Source organism: Cuculus canorus, chromosome 6 (genome assembly GCF_017976375.1).
Source record: "Cuculus canorus isolate bCucCan1 chromosome 6, bCucCan1.pri, whole genome shotgun sequence".
NCBI lineage: Eukaryota > Metazoa > Chordata > Aves > Cuculiformes > Cuculidae > Cuculus > Cuculus canorus.
Window position 1 is genome coordinate 16,393,097 of NC_071406.1, and position 18,175 is coordinate 16,411,271.

The 18,175-nt window shown below is 50.3% G+C and overlaps 1 protein-coding gene across 1 annotated transcript in view; it reads left to right on the top strand.

Moving 5' to 3' along the window:
- Positions 1 to 664: 664 nt before the first annotated feature.
- The window catches only part of IGFBP2 (insulin like growth factor binding protein 2), a 62,433-nt gene continuing 44,922 nt past the window's right edge, over positions 665 to 18,175 (top strand). Inside the window, exon 1 of the mRNA XM_054069866.1 lies at positions 665 to 1,082. Coding sequence (XP_053925841.1) covers positions 680 to 1,082 — 403 coding nt within the window. The 5' untranslated portion in view covers positions 665 to 679. The remainder of the gene's footprint in view (positions 1,083 to 18,175) is intronic.

Below are 18,175 nucleotides of genomic sequence, written 5' to 3' on the forward strand. Positions count from 1 at the left end.
GGGCTGACCCCTTCATCTCACATCAAGGCATCCCCGACCCTCTGCGGTGCAGACCCCCCCCCGCCTCGGCATCCCCCATCCCCTGTGGGGCTGGCCCTCTTCTCTCCCCTTCAAGGCATCCCCGATCCCCTATAGGCTGCCCCCCCTTCCCCACCCCCCCAGCATCCTCGCCCCCTATAGGGCTGACCCTATAGGCATCATCTATCCCCTGTGGGGTTGACTTCCCCCCCCCCCGGCATCCCCAACTCCCTGTGGGGCTCACCTCATCCCCCATCTCCCTCCTCGTTACCCCCGACCCCTATGGTGCGGACCCCCCTCACCCCCCGCCTCGCCACCCCCGACCCTCTATTGTGCGGACCCCTGCCTCTCCCTCCGAGGCATCCCCTATGGGGCTGACCCTTTCCTCTCACATCCAAGGCATCCCTGACCCTCTGCGGTGCGGCCCCCCCTCCTCGGCATCCCCGGCCCCTCATAGGGCTGCCCCCCGCCGGTAGCCCCGACCCCTGCGGGCGGGCTGTGGGGCGGGGGCGGCTCTAGGACCCTGCGCGGCGCCCGGCCCCGCCGCTCCCCGCCGCTCTCCGCCGCCCGGCTCCGCTCCCCTCCGCGCCGTGCCGCGCCGCGCCGCCGGGGGGCCGAGCGGCGCGTCCACCTGCCGGCCCCGCCGCCCGTCAGTCCCGCCATGGAGCTCGGCGGGGTCGGTCGCGGCGGCGCGGCGCGGGCCGCCTGGCCGCGGGTGCTGGTGGCGGCGGCGGCGGCGGCGCTGGCGCTGGCGGGGCCGGCGCTGCCCGAGGTGCTGTTCCGCTGCCCGCCCTGCACGGCGGAGCGCCTGGCCGCCTGCCCCCCGGCCGCCCGCCCGCCCTGCCCCGAGCTGGTGCGGGAGCCGGGCTGCGGCTGCTGCCCTGTGTGCGCCCGCCTGGAGGCCGAGGCGTGCGGCGTCTATACGCCGCGTTGCGCCGCCGGCTTACGCTGCTACCCCGACCCCGGCGCCGAGCTGCCCCTGCAAGCCCTGGTGCAAGGGCAGGGCACCTGCGCCCGCCGCCGCGACGCCGCCGAGTACGGCGCCAGCGCCGAGCGCCCCGCAGGTGAGCACAGCCCGGCACCGGGCACTGCGGGGCGCGATGGGCACCGGAGACCTGGGGCTGCGGAGCAGGCACCGCGCACCGGAACCGGGCATCGTGCACCGGGACCGGGCACTGCCTACCGGGACCGGGTGATCTGGTGCTGGGGACCGGGCACTGGGACCGGGCACTGCCTACCGGGACCGGGAGATCTGGTGCTGGGGACCGGGCACTGGGACCGGGCACTGCCTACCGGGATCGGGAGATCTGGTGCTGGGGACCGGGCACTGGGACCGGGCACTGCTTACCGGCGCCGGGAGATCTGGTGCTGGGGACCGGGCACTGGGACCGGGCACTGCCTACCGGGACCGGGAGATCTGGTGCTGGGGACCGGGCACTGGGACCGGGCACTGCCTACCGGGGCCGGGCACTGCGCACCGGGACGGAGCACCGCGCACCGGGACCGGGCGCTGCCCGCGGGACCGGGAGATCTGGTGCCGGGGACCGGGCACCGCGCATCGGACCGGGCACTGGGACCAGGCACTGCCCACCGCGACCGGGCATCATGCACCGGGACCGGGCACTGCCCTCCGGGACCCGGCACTGTCTACCGGCACCGGTCACTGCCTTACCGGCACTGGGCACTGTCCACTGGGACCGGGCACCGGCACCGGGAGATCTGGCGCTGAGGAGGCACTGCCCACCGGTACCATGCACGGGGACCGAGCAGTGCGCAGCGGGACGCAGGGCTGGGTACCGGGCAGCGGGTGGGTTGGAGGTAGCGGCACCGGGACGGACGTCCAGAGGACAAAGGGATCCTAAAGGCGATCCTCCCGAGGCAGAGGGATCCCTCGAGGAAGAGGAATCCCTGCGAAAGAGGAAGGAGAGTCCAGGGAGGGACAAAAGGAGCAGGAATGAGAGGGGCGCTGGAGGGGGGAAAGGAGCGTGAGTGCATCCCGGGGGTGTGCGGAGAAAAGGGGATTTGGGAGTGCAGCTGCTCTGGGGCTGAGAGAGGGAGGGTTTCTTGGCACGGGGCAGGAACCCCAGGGTCGGGGTGTAATGGGAGGAATGCGGGGGGGAAAGGGGGAATGCGGAGACTGCCCGGGGGCCAGGGTGGAGGTTGGGGTCTTCTAGAGAAGAAAACCCATGGGGTCAGATAAGGGCAAAGTTTGGGGAGATGTAGCTGAGGGAGACTCCTTCGGGAAGCGGAGGGAGGTGATGGTTAAGATTTGGGTTTGGTAGAGAATAAAAGTACCCTGGAGAGTGACAGATGCCCCAAAGACACCGGGAGAGGCGGTGTGGGAAGACCATGTGCTTCCTTGTGGCGAGCGGGTGGCTTGGGGGCTGTGGGGACCCTGCTATGTGGGCAGCTTGTTCCCTACAGCCACCTTCTCAACAAAGCCCACCTTGGAGGTGGGGTGGCCGCTGCTGGCTCCCTTGGGTGTTCTGCCTCCAGTCAGTCATCCCTGATGCAAACACTGGGTGCCAAGGGGAAGAGGAGAGTCCTCCGAGGACATGGCCCTGAAGATGGGGACGCTAACAGGCTCCTGACCTGTTGCTGCGATTGCTGCAGGAGGGAGCACTCCTGGGGATGCCAATACAGCACAGCTTGGTTTTATTAATGCTTCCTCTCCCCTGCGATCAGCCACAAGCTCTTTCCCGTTCTGTGGGATGTTGAGAATTGCCAAATCAGGTCTGGGAGTAGAAACCAGCACTCTTTACTCTGAAATCGCACTTTCTTGACTTCTACCTCCCTGCTGGTTTTGCTCTCCTGTCTACTGCTGGGGCTGTGACCCTGTTTGCATAACGAGTTCAGCAGCACGACTTTGAATTCCCTCCCTTTCCTCTTGTTGAGGCTTTATTTCAAAGTGCTCCGAATGGAGCCGTTTTTCTCGGATTCACTCCCCGGGAGGTTGGGTGCACAGCCAGGTACCTGTGCACGCTGCTCCAGGTACCCACGCACACTGCTCCGGGTACCTGCACACACTGCTCTGGGTACCTGTGCACACTGCTCTGGGTACCTGCACACACTGCTCTGGGTACCTGCACACACTGCTCCGGGTACCTGCACACACTGCTCTGGGTACCTGCGCACACTGCTCTGGGTACCTGTGCACACTGCTCCGGGTACCTGCACACACTGCTCTGGGTACCTGCACACACTGCTCTGGGTACCTGCACACACTGCTCCAGGTACCTGCACACACTGCTCCGGGTATCTGTGCACACTGCTCCGGGTACCTGTGCACTCTGCTCCACTGGCAGAGGAAAGATGGAGAGAGGAGAGTGAAGAAAAGCAACAGCAGGGAAAACTTTTGCGTGCTGCAAAGCTTCTGCTTCTATGCACTCAGGCTCTGAGTGGTGGTGTCCTCACTCCTGTCCTCCCTCCTCTGCCCTGCTGGGAGGGGCTGTAGAGAGCCGGGAGTCTGGAGAACACCATGTGAAACCTTGTTTGACTACAGAATATGAGTGATGAGGGCATGGATTTTACACTCTCCAAAAGAAGACAAGGGCGTTTAGATTCAAGGAATCTGGCACTGACTTCCAGGCTTTTGCTTTCACAAGATTTTTTTTGTTGAGGAGGGACAGCATTGCAGTGGTGGGTTGAGAAGCGTTTTTCTGAGTTAATGCTGCTTTTTCTGTTTTTACGGACTTTATTTCAGATTTTTTATGTTACTTCACTGGTTATTTTGCTTGATTTTATTATCGCTATTCCTTTACAATGGATGTGATTTATTTGACTCTATCTCACTGTGTAATATACACACCCATAAACAGCACAGTTTAAGAACATTTCAATGTATTTGGTGCTCTGTAATGTCCATAGGGGGTGAATAATAAAAATATTGGCACATCCTTAACCAGCGTGATGGGAAACATGCAGCTAGAATACTCACAGTCAAGCATGTCTTGGCAGAGGAGCTTGGACATCCAGAAAAGGGTTTGCACTCTTCAGGTTACAAAACATTTAGCAGGTTGTTGTAGCCATCAGAAAAAAACCCAAACAAAACAAACCCACAACAAAAACAAGACACAAGTTTGCCAGCTTCACTCGATAGTTCTCTGCTCAGAGTCACAGCGCAGCTTGCAAAACATATACACTGCAAAACATATACGAGGGAAGGGTTTGCTTTTTGTTTAAAGTAGTGACAGGGAAAGCACTCTAGCACCCACAGAGCCGGGATTGGAATTCCCTTTCAAATGCTGATGTCAAGTTAATTTCTGGAGTGCTGCAGAGCAGGTTTTTGCCTGCAAAAGGCAGGTGTTGAGGCCTTTTTTTTTTTGGTTTTTTTTTTTTTTTTTGGGGGGGGGTGGTGGTGGTGGTTTTTTTGGTTTTTTTTTTTTTTTTTTGTTTTAATGTGCTTAAAGGTATTTGCCCTTTTTCCCCTTTCCAGCTTGAAAAGGCTCCTTTGGCTGATTCAGGGCTGGAATGCAGAGCTCGTGCTATTCCCAAATTGAGAGATTGGCAAAGGTTTTTTTGTCCCTGATGAGAGGCAGAAGGATTGCCCAAGTGAAACAAGGAATAAAACTCTGCAAATTCTCTTTCTGTGGCTCCAGCATTGTTTAGTCTTCCACTTAGGTCTGTAAAGCCAATCCTGAAATGGTTGTAGGCGGAAAGTAACATAAACCACCACGTAGCTAGGAAGCAGGGGATGTTGCTCATTGCACAAGAGGCTTTGGGTATTTTAAAGATGCTGGGAATGTTGGAACAAAATAGCAGCCGTCTGTGGAAATCAGGCTGAGAACTCCTGTCCCCCCAGGGAAGCGAGTGCACAGACTCCCACCGATGTTGAGAGCGAGATGGAGGCTCAGCACCTCCAGGGATTAGAGCCTCTGAAATAGTTTCGATGCCATGGGGCCACACTCTTTTACAGTTTATTTCAGGTCATCGTGTAATAAACTTCACGTACTGCTGACTGGAACTGCCTGAACTGAGGACAGAGGGTTGTTATTGTTCACATGAAGCTTGCGGAGAGTTCAGGCCAGTCTTGAGTATGTTTATTCTTTCAGCACCTCAGTGAGCTCGGCACGCTGTTTTGCATATGGACTAAATGATGTGCCTGAGGTCCTCCACGACACAAGGAGCAGTGTGAGGGCTGTCCGTACATCGTGTTCACAGTCTGTGTCCTGGCAGATAATGTCTTAGTCGCCAGTGTCCATCTTCTTTCCGAGAACATCTAGGGTGGCCCAGGATTGGATGGGTCATGGATAGAACATGCTTTAAGAGGCGTTTCAGGTACCATTGGGGTGTCTCAATCTCTCTAGTCTCAGCTCAGGGGCGGGAATTCTGCCTGCTGTCTTGGCCATCATAAACTGGAATCAGGGGCTTGTGTGATCTTGTCCAGCTTTCATCTGCATTGTCCCCTTTCTTCCTTCTACTGGGTATAGGTCTCACCTTGAGTCACGGTAGTAGGCTAGTTCAGGAATTAATCTTGCCGAAAGCCAGTCCCAGGAAACAAATCAATGGTTTCTGTAGGATCAATGACCTGAACTGACTCAACGTGCAGCAGAGTGCCAGTGCTGCTCGAAGATGGGAATTTGTACAGGAGATGGAGCAGGGCAGATCTTAGCAGTGTCAGCAAATGTCCTAAATTGTCTTGCCTGAATTATGAGAATAGCTATTTTCTCCTAATAGAGGCAAGATCCCAGGAATAAAACTTGTTCCACTCTGAAAAAAAAAAAGGCTTTCAAGCCACTGTTCAAAGCTGACCAGTTAAGGGATTTTCCCCTCTTTGCTAGTGCAGTTCAGTGGGGTTTGTGTTATTGCTTTATTTTGTTGTGGGATATTTGTACTTATTTAGTGGGATCTACTTCTGAATACACTGCTAGCTATTGAGTTCTGCTTTGGAATCTCACTTTTTGTTAAAATAAATGGTTTTTTATTTAGTCCATGCCAGTGCAAAGTAACCTTTCGAAATGGAAAGAGAGATATCTATTCAAGGAATGCAGCCCCAGACAATCCTGAACTTGCAGGGTTAAGGTTGCCTCATTCACGTAGTCAGGGACTCCACTTTGAACTCTCATGATACAAAATCAGTGTCAAAATAGTTAATTGTTAAAAAAGCAGCCCTCCAACTTAAAACCCTTATTTGGGTAGCCCCAAATACCACACATCCTTCCTTATGGGTCAAGTGTCAAAACCTCCATTTCCTCTTGTTAGGCAGCTGCTAAAATACAAGTTTAATGTATTGCTGCAAAATACAGACGACTCTGAAGCTGGAGGTAGCATAATAAAGTGGAATTTTAGCAGCAACTTGAAAACCATGCCAGTAATGCTACGAGTGCATTTTTCATGTCCACTGAATTGCCAGGAAGACTTCTGCTTTTTTTCCCTGCTTTTATAAGGAAAGGAAGCATCCATCATGATCTGCATGTGCATATCTGTCCTTCTGCCCCCACAGCTTCTGACCCCATCAGTCAAGTTGGCCAGATCTAATGGAGCAGCGGAGGTCCTAAAGGCACCACGTTGCTAAAAAGTGGGTGAGGGGTAGAGGAGAGCCAGGCTATGAGTCTTCCTTGTCCTGTGCTAGATGCCTTTTGAGGTGAAGCACGTGAGCAAGAGGGAGGTGAGTTATGAGTGCTGCAACCAGGCATTCAGCCTGGCTTATGCAACCCTGGACATTACTAGACACCAGAGAAGCCAACCGCAAGAACCAAATCCACAGGTGCATGTTAATAGTCTACAGCCACTACAGTGGCTCTGCCCAGGCTAAACTGAACATCTACAAAGCTCCTTGCCATGCAAGAAATTATTAAAAGTGAAGTGCAATTAATAACAGCGCTAGGGATGATCCGTAAATGAAAAAAAAAGCCACACAGCTCATCTATTCTTGCAGCCTATGGGGCTTTGCCAGTAGGTGGACCAGGTCTTCAAGTTCCTTTACAGTAGCTATGTCTGGTCAAGAGCTGACCTGATTGGGCCCTGGGCTGGCTGTCATCTGTAAGTATTAAGACAATTAATAACACCTGGTGGAGCAGCTTCTTGAAATTAATGCTACCCCTTGCCACAGTCCCACCTGAGTTTTCTGCAGTGGTGGTGATGGCATTGTGAAAGGGTGATTTGGAGAGAAGGGGAAGCCTGGGAAGATTTCAGGGCTCTGGCCTGAAGAAGAAATGTGTTTTCATGCTGTCCCTTGGCAAATGATCTGTTTCCTTCTTGCCCTTTGCAGTTGTTTCCTTTCCTCTGGGTTTCAGGCTCATACTCGCTGAGCATGGTGTTTGTCAAGGGAACAGCAAGAAGCCTCGTCTGTGAGAAAGTCCATGTCGTTTGTTTTATCCACATCCAGGAATTGAGCTGTGGTAAACAATTCAGGAGGCAAAACAGTGAAAACTGGAATGCGAGAGGTGTGTTTCTGTGTGACTCGTTACTAGACCTGGCTGCAGTATTATTGAGACTAATTTATCTGCCTGATGAGCAGCTATTGCTGTTATCCACAAACTCAACTAGATTTGTAAAGACAGGGTTTCATCCCAGTGGCCAGCAGTACTCCTGTACCTGATTTTCCTGGTTGTGTGTTCAGCACTAGGGACGTGGGATGAACAGCAGTTTCCCTGATGGATTTTTTGTGTTTCTGCTTGGATTGGGCAATTCCAGCTTTCTGTGCATGGTCGCAGTTGCTTTTCCTGCTGGGGTTCTAATTCCTTTTTGCTTTAGGCAGACAGAGTAAGAGGAAGGCCAAGGTAAAATGTGAATATGCTTTTAAAGCATTTCTGTTACAGCAGGAGGGCTGAGCTTGATCACGTACTGGGTTTCCAGGTGTAAGGATTCCTGTTTTCTTTCCCTGAATCAGGGTGAAATACATAACTTCAATACAGTGGCTGCTTAGCAGACTCCTGCTGTATCAGGGATGCAAACTCTTTGTCATTTCATGTGCTCCCCCGGCCACTTCCACTCATCTTCACCCCTTGCTCTTCCTTGGGGAGGTGCTGCCTAGATCGGTGCATGTGTAAACACTTCTCAGAGTGTCCTTTAGCAGTATGTACCGAACACATTGGATTGGCTTTCCAGCATGTCGTTGCTGACTGTTTGCATCTGCCAGAAGAGGCAGGTGTGGCCCAAGTGGAAGAGAAAGGCTCTGCTAGATGGCATTAGCCTTGCAAAGGAAGGTGCATTACTGCCCTGTGTTTGATTGGGGGAGGGAACTGTGTTAGGTGGCCCTTTGCTGTGTGCTGTGCCACAACATGCTGCTTCATGGGTGCTGAGTGTGCTGTGGGATTTGGAGGCTAACCATAGTGCATGCTCCTGGTGTGGACTCGGGAGAGATGGGAAAATCCTTGCCAGGATCCTAACGTGCAGATTATTCTTGGCTGCCTTTCATCCCTGCCGAGCTGATCTTGTGGCAGTTGTGCCTCACCCTCTCCCTGTCCTAGTGCACATTCTCACGCTCTGTCATACAGCTCTTGTCTAGACCCTGGCTGAGCCATGATGGGGAGTTAACCCAACAAAACCTTTACTTTTCTGGAAGGATAAGTTTTCTGCAGATTGCAAATGCAGTTTTATTATTATTTTCATAAAGACTGTCTACCTTCAGTAGACTGAATCACCGACTGAAATGTCTTTGCCCACCTTCAGCAGTCACCTACAGCAAGCCGGGAGATGTTTCTCATTCATGAACTATCCAAGTGTGACCTCATTAAACATGCAAGTTGACATCTAATTACAAGCAAACATGATGTGGTGTTTATCCTGGCTAAAGGCTTAAGAGAAATGAGTTTGTGCCAGTTATTGGAGCTTTGCTGCAGCCCAGCATTTGACAGTTTGTTGTAACAGCATTATTGATTGTCTTCTGTTCAGTGTTTTGCCCCACACGTAGTTTACTTAGATAACAGTGGGGCGATGAAGTCTTTTCCTGCTTCAGCTTATGGTAGAAATAAACTGTTTTAGAAACGAAAGGGTCAGTAATCATGTGCCTTTCTTATGGACTGGAATACTGGGAAACATCAGGTCACTTTTATAAGCCTTAAACTATCCTTTGACGTTGCGTCTTTTATTCTGAAGAAAGCTTCACTGTGTTTCTCGGCTGGTAAGGGACCAAGCTCACTGCCTGGTCTTCTCTGTAGTCAAAGATCCCATTAATTCTGATGGCCACAAGGAAAGATTTCTTGGTATTTCATTCTGGGCTGTAATTGAGAGTGACACAAACCACTGGTGGGAATTAGACTGTGTTGAAATTCTTGCTTTTCCTTACAATTTTCTGCAGATAAACTACCTCAGGTGGGATGAGGGGATTTCTAATTCTCTGCCCTTGAAATTAATAATGTCTCCAACACCTTACTGGCTGGAGGCAATTTTAGAAAGGAGTCTTTGTGCCTCCTTGCCGCATGTCCTTGTAGCCAAGTAATGGAAGATGCCTACAACATGTGACATGCTGTTGCAGTTACTTGCATGTCATCTCTGGGGAAGTCTTCTAGTCTGTAATGTTGGGAAAATTCAAGAAGCTTTAACCAGTATTTTTGCTTGAGACCACAGCAAGATTTCCCTGAAGATATTGCATTTCAGACTTCATCCAGAGCAGTCAGTTCACAGCTGTTTTCTGGCTAGTTGTAGAAGACCCATTCCATGCTAATGGACCTCTCTTGGCTTGGAGAGGAGGTTGCCTGATAACCTTCCTATATTTTCCTCTTGCTGTTTTAGAACTAGAAAAGGGTGGGCACCGGATGTCCACGACTCAGGAGTACTTTTCAGTCTGGGGAACTGATGGTTGAAGTGAGTTGTTGAAAGTGTTTTTGTGGTTTTGGGTGTCCTCTAAGATAGGTACCTCTAAGGTGGTAAGAGGAACCTTTTGGTACCTCTGAAGATCCCCCAGTGTGACGTGTCTCCTGTAAGGTAGAGAGTGCCCTGCAATTTTGCTCTTACGGAGAACAGGACAGATTCTGAGTGGCCACAGTGAAGGTAGAAGAGCAGAAGCAGTGGAACTCACCAGAATCTGACTTTTGCCTCTGGAAAGTTGCTCGCGGCTCATTTTCTGTTTGAATCCAGGAGGTTTTGTCTGTGGTGCTCGGCGCACCATTCGGCTGCGAGCTGAGCCAAGTGGAGACTCAGGGTTTGAGACCAGCGCAATGGCAGCCCTCCCACACAGCCCATGTGGAAGCGCTCGTCTCCCGTTGCTTTCAGCGGGTGAGCGGCTCGCCTCCATCTGGTGCTGTTTCATCTGGCACTTCAAAAGCAAGCAGAAACGGGGAGAGGAGCTCAGGTTTAGCAAAGAGGAATGGCATGAGGAGGAGAAGTGGAAGGGGTGGCTGATGTGATACTCCTGTTTCCCCATGCTATGGGACCCCAGGCTTGGTGCTGAGGCTGTGTCCTGTAGCCCTCGTGGGGATGTGGAGCTAGTGAGACTGAATAATTCAAGGTGGCTAGTGGCTCATAGTCTTGTTCCTGGCCACTGTGAGGGTTTGGTGTAGAGGTTGTAGGGTCACAGTGGTTGGCCACTGTGGTGTTTCTGTTTGCAGTGTGGCCAACCTAGCAGCCCCAAGTATTTCTGTGGCTGGTTTGTGTTCCTATTGGTCCTCCTCACTCAACCTGCAGTGCCTTTGCTAAAGACAAATTCCGGTTACATTAGTGAATTGTCTTGCTTCTTGGGGATACTTGTCAGGGGGGGCTGCAATCCATCCTGCATACGGTAGCTGCTTTGCTCTTCTAGGTTTGCAACTGAACCAGTATGAGGAAAATGCAACAAGCCTTACCACTGCTTTCTGAAGTTTGGAAGAACTGCTCCAGGCTTCATCTGAGGCTCTGGTAAGGCTTCTCTTAGTCTGACTGGTCAAAACCAAAGTTCCTGTGGTGGAACTTTCTCCCTGTCTGCACTACTGGGCTTCAGCAGCTGTTCTTTTTCTGGCATTGTACCCACCACTAAACAAGGGCTGTGAGTTTGATATGATCCCTGATGTGCAGAGGGCACCGTCCTTTCTTCTGAACATCCTATGAACTGGATTGATACAAAGGCAGGGAAATCATTGCTTTACCATCTTGTTCTTAATGTGGTGTGAACGGACAAGTTCTGCCATGATGGAAACTGGGATGAGGAGTCCTAAAGCAATGGGTGGCCATGTCAGGGCACCTCTTCCTTTGGCCATAGTGAACAGTGCTGCCTCCACAGCTTGTCTAGAGGTGTTTTGGGGAAGATTTTGGTTAGACTGTTAGAAATCCTTGTTGCTACAGATGGTCCACGACAGAGGACATTTGGGGCAGGAGTTCCAGATTTCTAGTGGTGATCAAGGAGTATGACCATTCCTGGGACTGGATGGGGAGACAGCACCAGAGGTACTATTTAGAGGCTAACTCTCTAATCCATTACTGAATTTAAAGAGCAGTCCAGAACTGGGAGAGAAAAACAAGACTATGGCAGAATGGTGTCTTCTTACACAATATGTTGGTTCCCTCTGGGTATTTTTTGTTGTTGTTGATTTTAGTGACTAAAATAAATCTATTCCATGCTTTTTGTCCCTGCCAGACCCTGAAGATACTGTCACCCCCAGCTCACGGGCAGATTCCATTAATTCTTGTGCATTATTGAGGGATTTAGGTCAATGAAATTCTTGCCTGGAATTTCTCTGTGGAGAAGCCCAGTTTCCCACTGCCTGCAGATGGGACCTGAAAAGCTCACCCTCCTCACATACCCAGCCTGGTGGTAGGAATACAGCTTCTGACATCTCCAGGACAAATCCAGTACTCTGCTCCCTTCAGGACACCTGCCACTGAAAGCACAGCCAAAGCTGGGCAGGTGGTAAGAGTTGGTCCACAGAGCTCTGAATAATGCTGAACTGCCTGATTTGGGATGATTTTGGAGGTCTAGACATCTGTGCACATGACTGGTACATGCTTGGTCTGGGGGCACTGGAAAGAATTTGGCATGGAGCCCTCGGAGGCAACTGTCTTGTTTAGTAAAACTTGGGCTGTGGGATTTGGTGTGAGGAAAAACCAACATCCACGTTGGTTTTTCTGTCTTGAGGGCCAGTCAAGTGTTGCAGGAGGCCACAGGAATCCTGCTTGTGACCACAGCCAGATTAATGGCCATTCTGGCAGCTTTTCAGATGCGAGGAATTTGGCCACTTTCACAATAATGGCTAGAAATTCCACTTGAATTAATTAGTTTTATTATGGGACATGTCCTTCCTGCTCCTCCAGGGCTCCCTGAAACACTGAACTAATTACACAAAAAAATAAAAATAGTACTAAAAATAAGAACTGGTATCCCAAGCCTTTGTGAGGAAACACGCAGAGTATGCCGACATACTCCACCAGATGTGCTTCCCAAGCTGTGGCTTTTGGCCAGATGAGATCTAAACCCATGCTTTAGATCAAATGCAGCCACTAAAATGCCCCGGCTTGCTCAATGAGGGTGTCTTCTCTCAGCCTCTTGAGCCCCTGCTCACCTTAAGCCATTCATCTAGGCTTCTTAAATTCTCCTGCAGTTTCAATTTGATCCAGTGTTCACATTTGACTTTGGTATGTTTTGCAGTGAAGGCTGCACACCTTCAGCTTTCTCTGTGATGGGTTTCCATAGTGCTGATCCCACCCTACAAAGGCATTGTTTGCTTCTGTGGTAGTAAAGCACTTGGAAAGAGCTGTTGGAAAGTGTACTCAGCATTTGTATTTTGGTCAAGGGTATGCCATAAAAATGACAGCATGTGACTTTGGAAAGGTGTACTCAAGAGCAGTCAGAATGACATTAGATTGAGTAAATATTTTGGGAGCCCAGAGCTGAAAACTTTCCCTTGCTTACATTTGTGGGGAGTTAGCCTGTAGAAACTTATTGCCCCTCATGTGGCTTTTTAGAAAAAGGTGTCTATGGACTCACTGTACTTTTACTTTAATCCCTTTTTAGAAGCACTAATGTCTTGAGGTTTATGCACTGGTAAGGAACAGGAGTACAAACTGCTCACTGCTTGCTGATCGTTCCAGTGTTTGCTTTAAGAATATAGCTTCCGAGACCTGTGTTTGGACAGTGGGTTCTCCATTTGAGTCTAACCCATACTTCTGTGCCAGTTCCGCCTTTGTGGAGCAGAACTTGTTAGGCCCCTGTTTTGCATGAAGTGAGTTCAACATGGCTCACCAGGGAGGTGGTAAAGTTCCTGCAGGTCCCGTTGCACAGAGTGTGATTTGGTTCATGCTCAGCCCTTTTGGGAACTGTGACCCTCATCCTGCAGAGACTAAGGCCAACTGAGCTGACAAAGGGCTGAAACACAGCTTTTTCATCATTAACAAAATATGCCTGATAAAAAAAGAGTAGATGATAATGCAGACATGGATTTCTTCTAATATCAGACACTTGGAAAGCTTCTGTCTTTCTAGTAATGGTTGCTATTGATTTTAGTCATTGCTTTCCTCCATTTTTCTGTTTATTCTGTCTTTTTATCAGTCAGTTTTCAAGGATTTGTTGCCTTAACCCCTGGCCATTAGGCTGGTCCTGCACATACTAAAATTGACCTTTGCAAATTCAGACCACGCTGAAAGTGCTTGGGCAGTGCAGATATGACTGGGCAGCAGACCAGCCTGGCTAAAGGTCTGTCAAGCCCATAATCCTGCCTTAGATGGTAGCCAGCAGTGCACAAATTTGGAATTTATGAAAAGAGTATGGATTGAGCCTTGCAAGGTAGTAGGAACAGTGCTGTGGAAACTCATCAGAGTGCTGACACTGCTCAGCCCACGATTTCAGGGTTTTCCAAAGCACAGCTCAGTCTGCCAGCCGCTCACAGAGATACCTTGCTCATTGTGTGAGCTCGCTTTATGACTTATAGCAGTGGGGCTTCAAGTGCTGTGGGAGGCAAGCAAACCCTTGTCTGTGGGCATCACTGCAGTGTCTTGAGGCTTTGGGATAGGAGGATTTCCATCTACAAGATCAATTTGGGGTTGCTCTTCCAAATATAGTTTTCTACCCATTCCCATTTCCTGCTGCCTCATGCGTCCGGGAGCAGCAGCCACAGCGAGAAGGGAAGTCCCATCACTTGGACTGTGCCAGTGGAGGCACAGCCCTGCCCAGGTCTGTTTTTTCCATGAGTTACATGTTAGGAGAGTTCAGCCTCCTGGTTGTGGTTGTCAGCAGTGTCCTTGTCCCCTGGAATTCATCTGCCCTAGCGGAGCTGAAATGTCCCAGCTGACCTGAAAAACTGCTGTATTTTTGGTAGTTAGATTATGCATCTTGCTTGTCTCTTGTCATCATTACCTGTGTTCAAGACTGACATTGAGCTCAGTATTGTGTGTGCGCTCTTGTGAGAGTGTTTACAACTCACTGTAGGTTGCCCACTGCCATATAAATTATACCCTGAGAAGTTCTGCAGAGTGTGCAGTAGGCTTTTGCAGTTCCTCTCTTGAAGCAGTGGACTCGCATCAGATTTAGGAAAATTTTAATGTGGGGAGATACTAAAATTTTGTCCATGAAAGAGCTGTGAGTGGGTGGGACTTCAGGCTGGATGGCAGAAAGTATCTGCAATGCAAGACTGCAATTAGTGCAGTAACATAATGAGGAAGGTACCTCTGTGAACAGCTGGCAGACCGGGCTGTGCTTTGGAAATCCTTGAAATCATGGGCTGAGTGGTGCCAGCAGCGTGACCTGAGCTGGGCTGACTGCTTGACGTCTGTACCTGAGGCTTGTTGTGAAAGGTGTGCAGTCTGCCCTGTCCTGGAGTAACCCTGAGCCCCACTGCGCTCTTCTCTCTCTCACTGTGGAAGCAAAGTGCCTGGAGGGCATGTAGCCACAGCCTGGCAGGGACTGCGACATGGCCGATCAGACACTGTCCCCATGATGGAGCTGGGGAGTTTTGCTAGGGGCACTAGCTTTGTTTTGGGACCAATGCCATTGCGTCTCAATATGCGGCAAATACAGTTTCCCCATCATGACAGTGGTGATCAGCTGCATTTTGGAGTCGGAGACGCAGCATTGGTTCCCCTCCGCTCTGAACCCATCCTTGCACAGCGCAGGGGCTTGGCACAGTGCCTTGATGCTGTCCTGTCCTGGCTTGCATGTTGCGGGGAGAGCGGGGCTTGTGGTGAGTCAGACCCTGAGCAGCCTTAGGCCAGGGCTGCAGGTTTGCTCTTTTCCCAGCTAGACACATGCATCTGTTTTAAGGCAGCCAATGAGGCTGAGACAGAGTGAGCAAGACTGAACATCTCTAAAACCCCTGCAGCTCCCCATGGAGCCAACACAGGGACCTCAGAGCAGGTTCAGATACCAAAGTCTGGGCAAACTTGCAATGCTTCCTGGAGAGACTTCTGTCCAGGGGCTTTCCTGTAGAGAGACATACCCGGGAAGCAGAAATAGCAAGTGACTAAATGTCACGGTTACATTCCTGCCATCTAAAAAGAACTCCCTATTTTCTTTTGGCTGAGAAAATTAACTTCCCTTTTCTCCTCCCTGAGCAGGCGAGTTGGCTCCCGGCGGTTGTGCCCTTGCGGCGGATACACAGGATGGTCCAGGTCAGGCTGAAAGGAAAACTCTCCTACTGGGGGCTTTTCACTGTTGTGTTCCTTTCTAAAGAAAATGTGCAGGACTTTTCCTGGCCCTAGTGAAGGCCAAGATGCGGGTCTGTAGCTAGAATAGGATAAGACTGGCCTCATTTGGGAGATTGTCTGGGTTTTGAGCTGCTCGCTTCCCTCCCGCATCCATCTGTGCTGCTCTGTGGGGTGGGGGCTGGCATCTGGCTTTTTGTCATTTGTGTAATTAATCTCACCCCTCCCCGACTGTGGTTCTACTGCCCCGAAGCATAGACTGGCTGTGGGCACCTGCATTTGGCCTCTGCTGAACTATGAAAGCCCCACCTGGAAGTCCGGGAAGCTGAGGCAGGTACCACTGAGGCAGGTATCTTGGATATATCTTGGGGATACTCATCTTTTGGTCTTGGAAAATCCAGTGGTGGGATTGTATCTCAGGAGAACAAGTTTATTAGACTGAGCAGCCTGCTAGTTGCTCCAGTGATGAACACTACAGAAACCATGATGGTACCCTATGCCGCCTAATTTGAAGATTACAGGTTGAGGAAAACATTGAAAAAGGTCCAATACAAAATCCCATGGGATGTTTTAGAGCTTATTTTTACACTCCTTCCAACAGCAGAAGCTTAGACTTATATGCTATGAGAGTCTGATGGATAAAGAATGATCCAGCAGCTGCCAGAACCAGTAGAAGTCAAGGGCTTGGTCCTGATTTGCAAAAAGCTTTTGGGGGCCCTCTGGGATTTCCTTGGTGCAGAGAAGAATATACGCACCATTTTACCCATGCTGACCAGATGCATTCAGGTCAGGAAGTTCATATCAGCCCCTCTTGCCTTTTTCCTTTGTTGCTCTTTTTTTCACTAGAACCCCGTACAATTTTCCCATTGCATTTTTTGGGCCAGCGGGTTCATTTTTTTTATGCTGTGAAGTGCTGCACTCTCTTTCTTCCTCTTGTTTTCTCTTGCTGCATTTCTGCAAGCCTCACCTCCTCTCTCCATGCCTGCTCTCAGATTTACTTCGCATATTTTCAGAGGGGTGCTAGCAGGCTTATTTTGACCTGTCTGGATCGGTGAAGACCTGCTGAAACCTGCCATTGCTCCAGAGAGAGCAGCTGTCAGGGGCTATCCCGCTGGGTTGGGAGGGTCACATGGAGACCTCTGTGTGAGCAAATTTGGGAGCTGTGGAGGTGACACACTCTGGGTTTTGAGTGTGATGGAGTCCACATGTTGGTTCCTGCTTGGTGCTGATAATTTTGTTTTGTCTGCCAAACCTTTTTTTAAAGAAAAAAAGAGCAAAATCTAAGGTTTTATTCGGGTAACATTGAAATATTGGCATTTTTTTTTTATGGGAGCACAAAGGAACCTCAAGCCAAGCTTGCAAAGATGTTGAGGGAGACCAACAACAAAAAGTTTCCCATTTGAGCACCTTTAAAGAATGCAAAGGGAATGAACAGCCAGACTCTCAAAAGTGGCCCCAAACAGCATGCCACCAGGATGTATGAAAAGTGGGCCCAGAGTCTTTCTTTGCCTGACACACGAACACAGGCTTCCACACTGTAACACCTGGGTCTTTCCAAACAATGGCATTTTGGTTCACATAAGCTGCTGATGGTGCTTGGGAAAGAGACTGGAGGACTACAGCGATCCTGCTTGACTTGGTGATCCTCCTGATCAGCAGCTGGAGGATACTTAGGATCTCTGGCTCACTGGATGTGGAACAGTTTAGTCCCAAATGGCCAGGCTTCCAGTGGCTTGTGTTTTCATTGCTCTTCCAGTTCTTGCTGAAATAGTACCATAAGCGTACCTCCTCAACAGAGCTACTGATATGCAGGTTCCTCTCCATCTAACCAGCCCCAGTACTGGCCACAATCTTCTGCTTCTTTTCCTTTTTTAAAGGACCAAAAGGAAGCCTTGGGCTTGACCATAAGCAGACCTTTTTGACTTGGTTGCTGTGATTAAAACAAAACAAAACCAAAACCTGGAACATGTTCTATATGTCCATTTGTATTTCATTGGAACATTTTCTGTATGTCCGGTTGTATTTCATTTTTCCAGGTCATTAGCCAAACCAAAAGGCCCCAAACAGACCCCAGGTGCTTGCACAATCCTGGTTTTCACACAAATGCACAGTTGCTTTATAAAAACATGAGCAAGACTTTGAATTACTGTGGGGTTTTCCTACTTGCTGTCTTTCTCAAGGGCATTTGGAGAGAGCTCCTCTTCTCTGTTGCAGCAGTACTGACATGTTTTAGTGCTGGCTCAAGAAGCCATCAAGAAGCTGTGAAGACGGCAGCATGACTGTGAAGACAAGTGGCCTTTGAAGTCAATGGAGCAAAGTCCTACAATGAGGTTTTCTTGGGGGAGTAATTGAACCTTCTGGATGGGTTAAATGTCTGCATCTCTAGTCACCCTTTTTCCTCCCTTCTGCAAACTGAACGGGGAGCCTAATCCAGAGCTGGGGCTAGTGTGGTTTGCTGTCACGTAGAGTGGTGCAAAGCCAGTCCCAGGACTGCACTTGGACTGGTGCCCATCCAGTTTCCAGATGGCTGGAGGGCAATCCCAGAAGAAATGTGTTCCCAGGTTTCAGCAAGTCGATTGACCATCAGGGCACGTGGGCTGAGACTGATACAGGCCTTCATCTCTTAGCTCTTTTTTTCCCAGTTACCTGAGGCACTGTCTGTCTCCTCAGC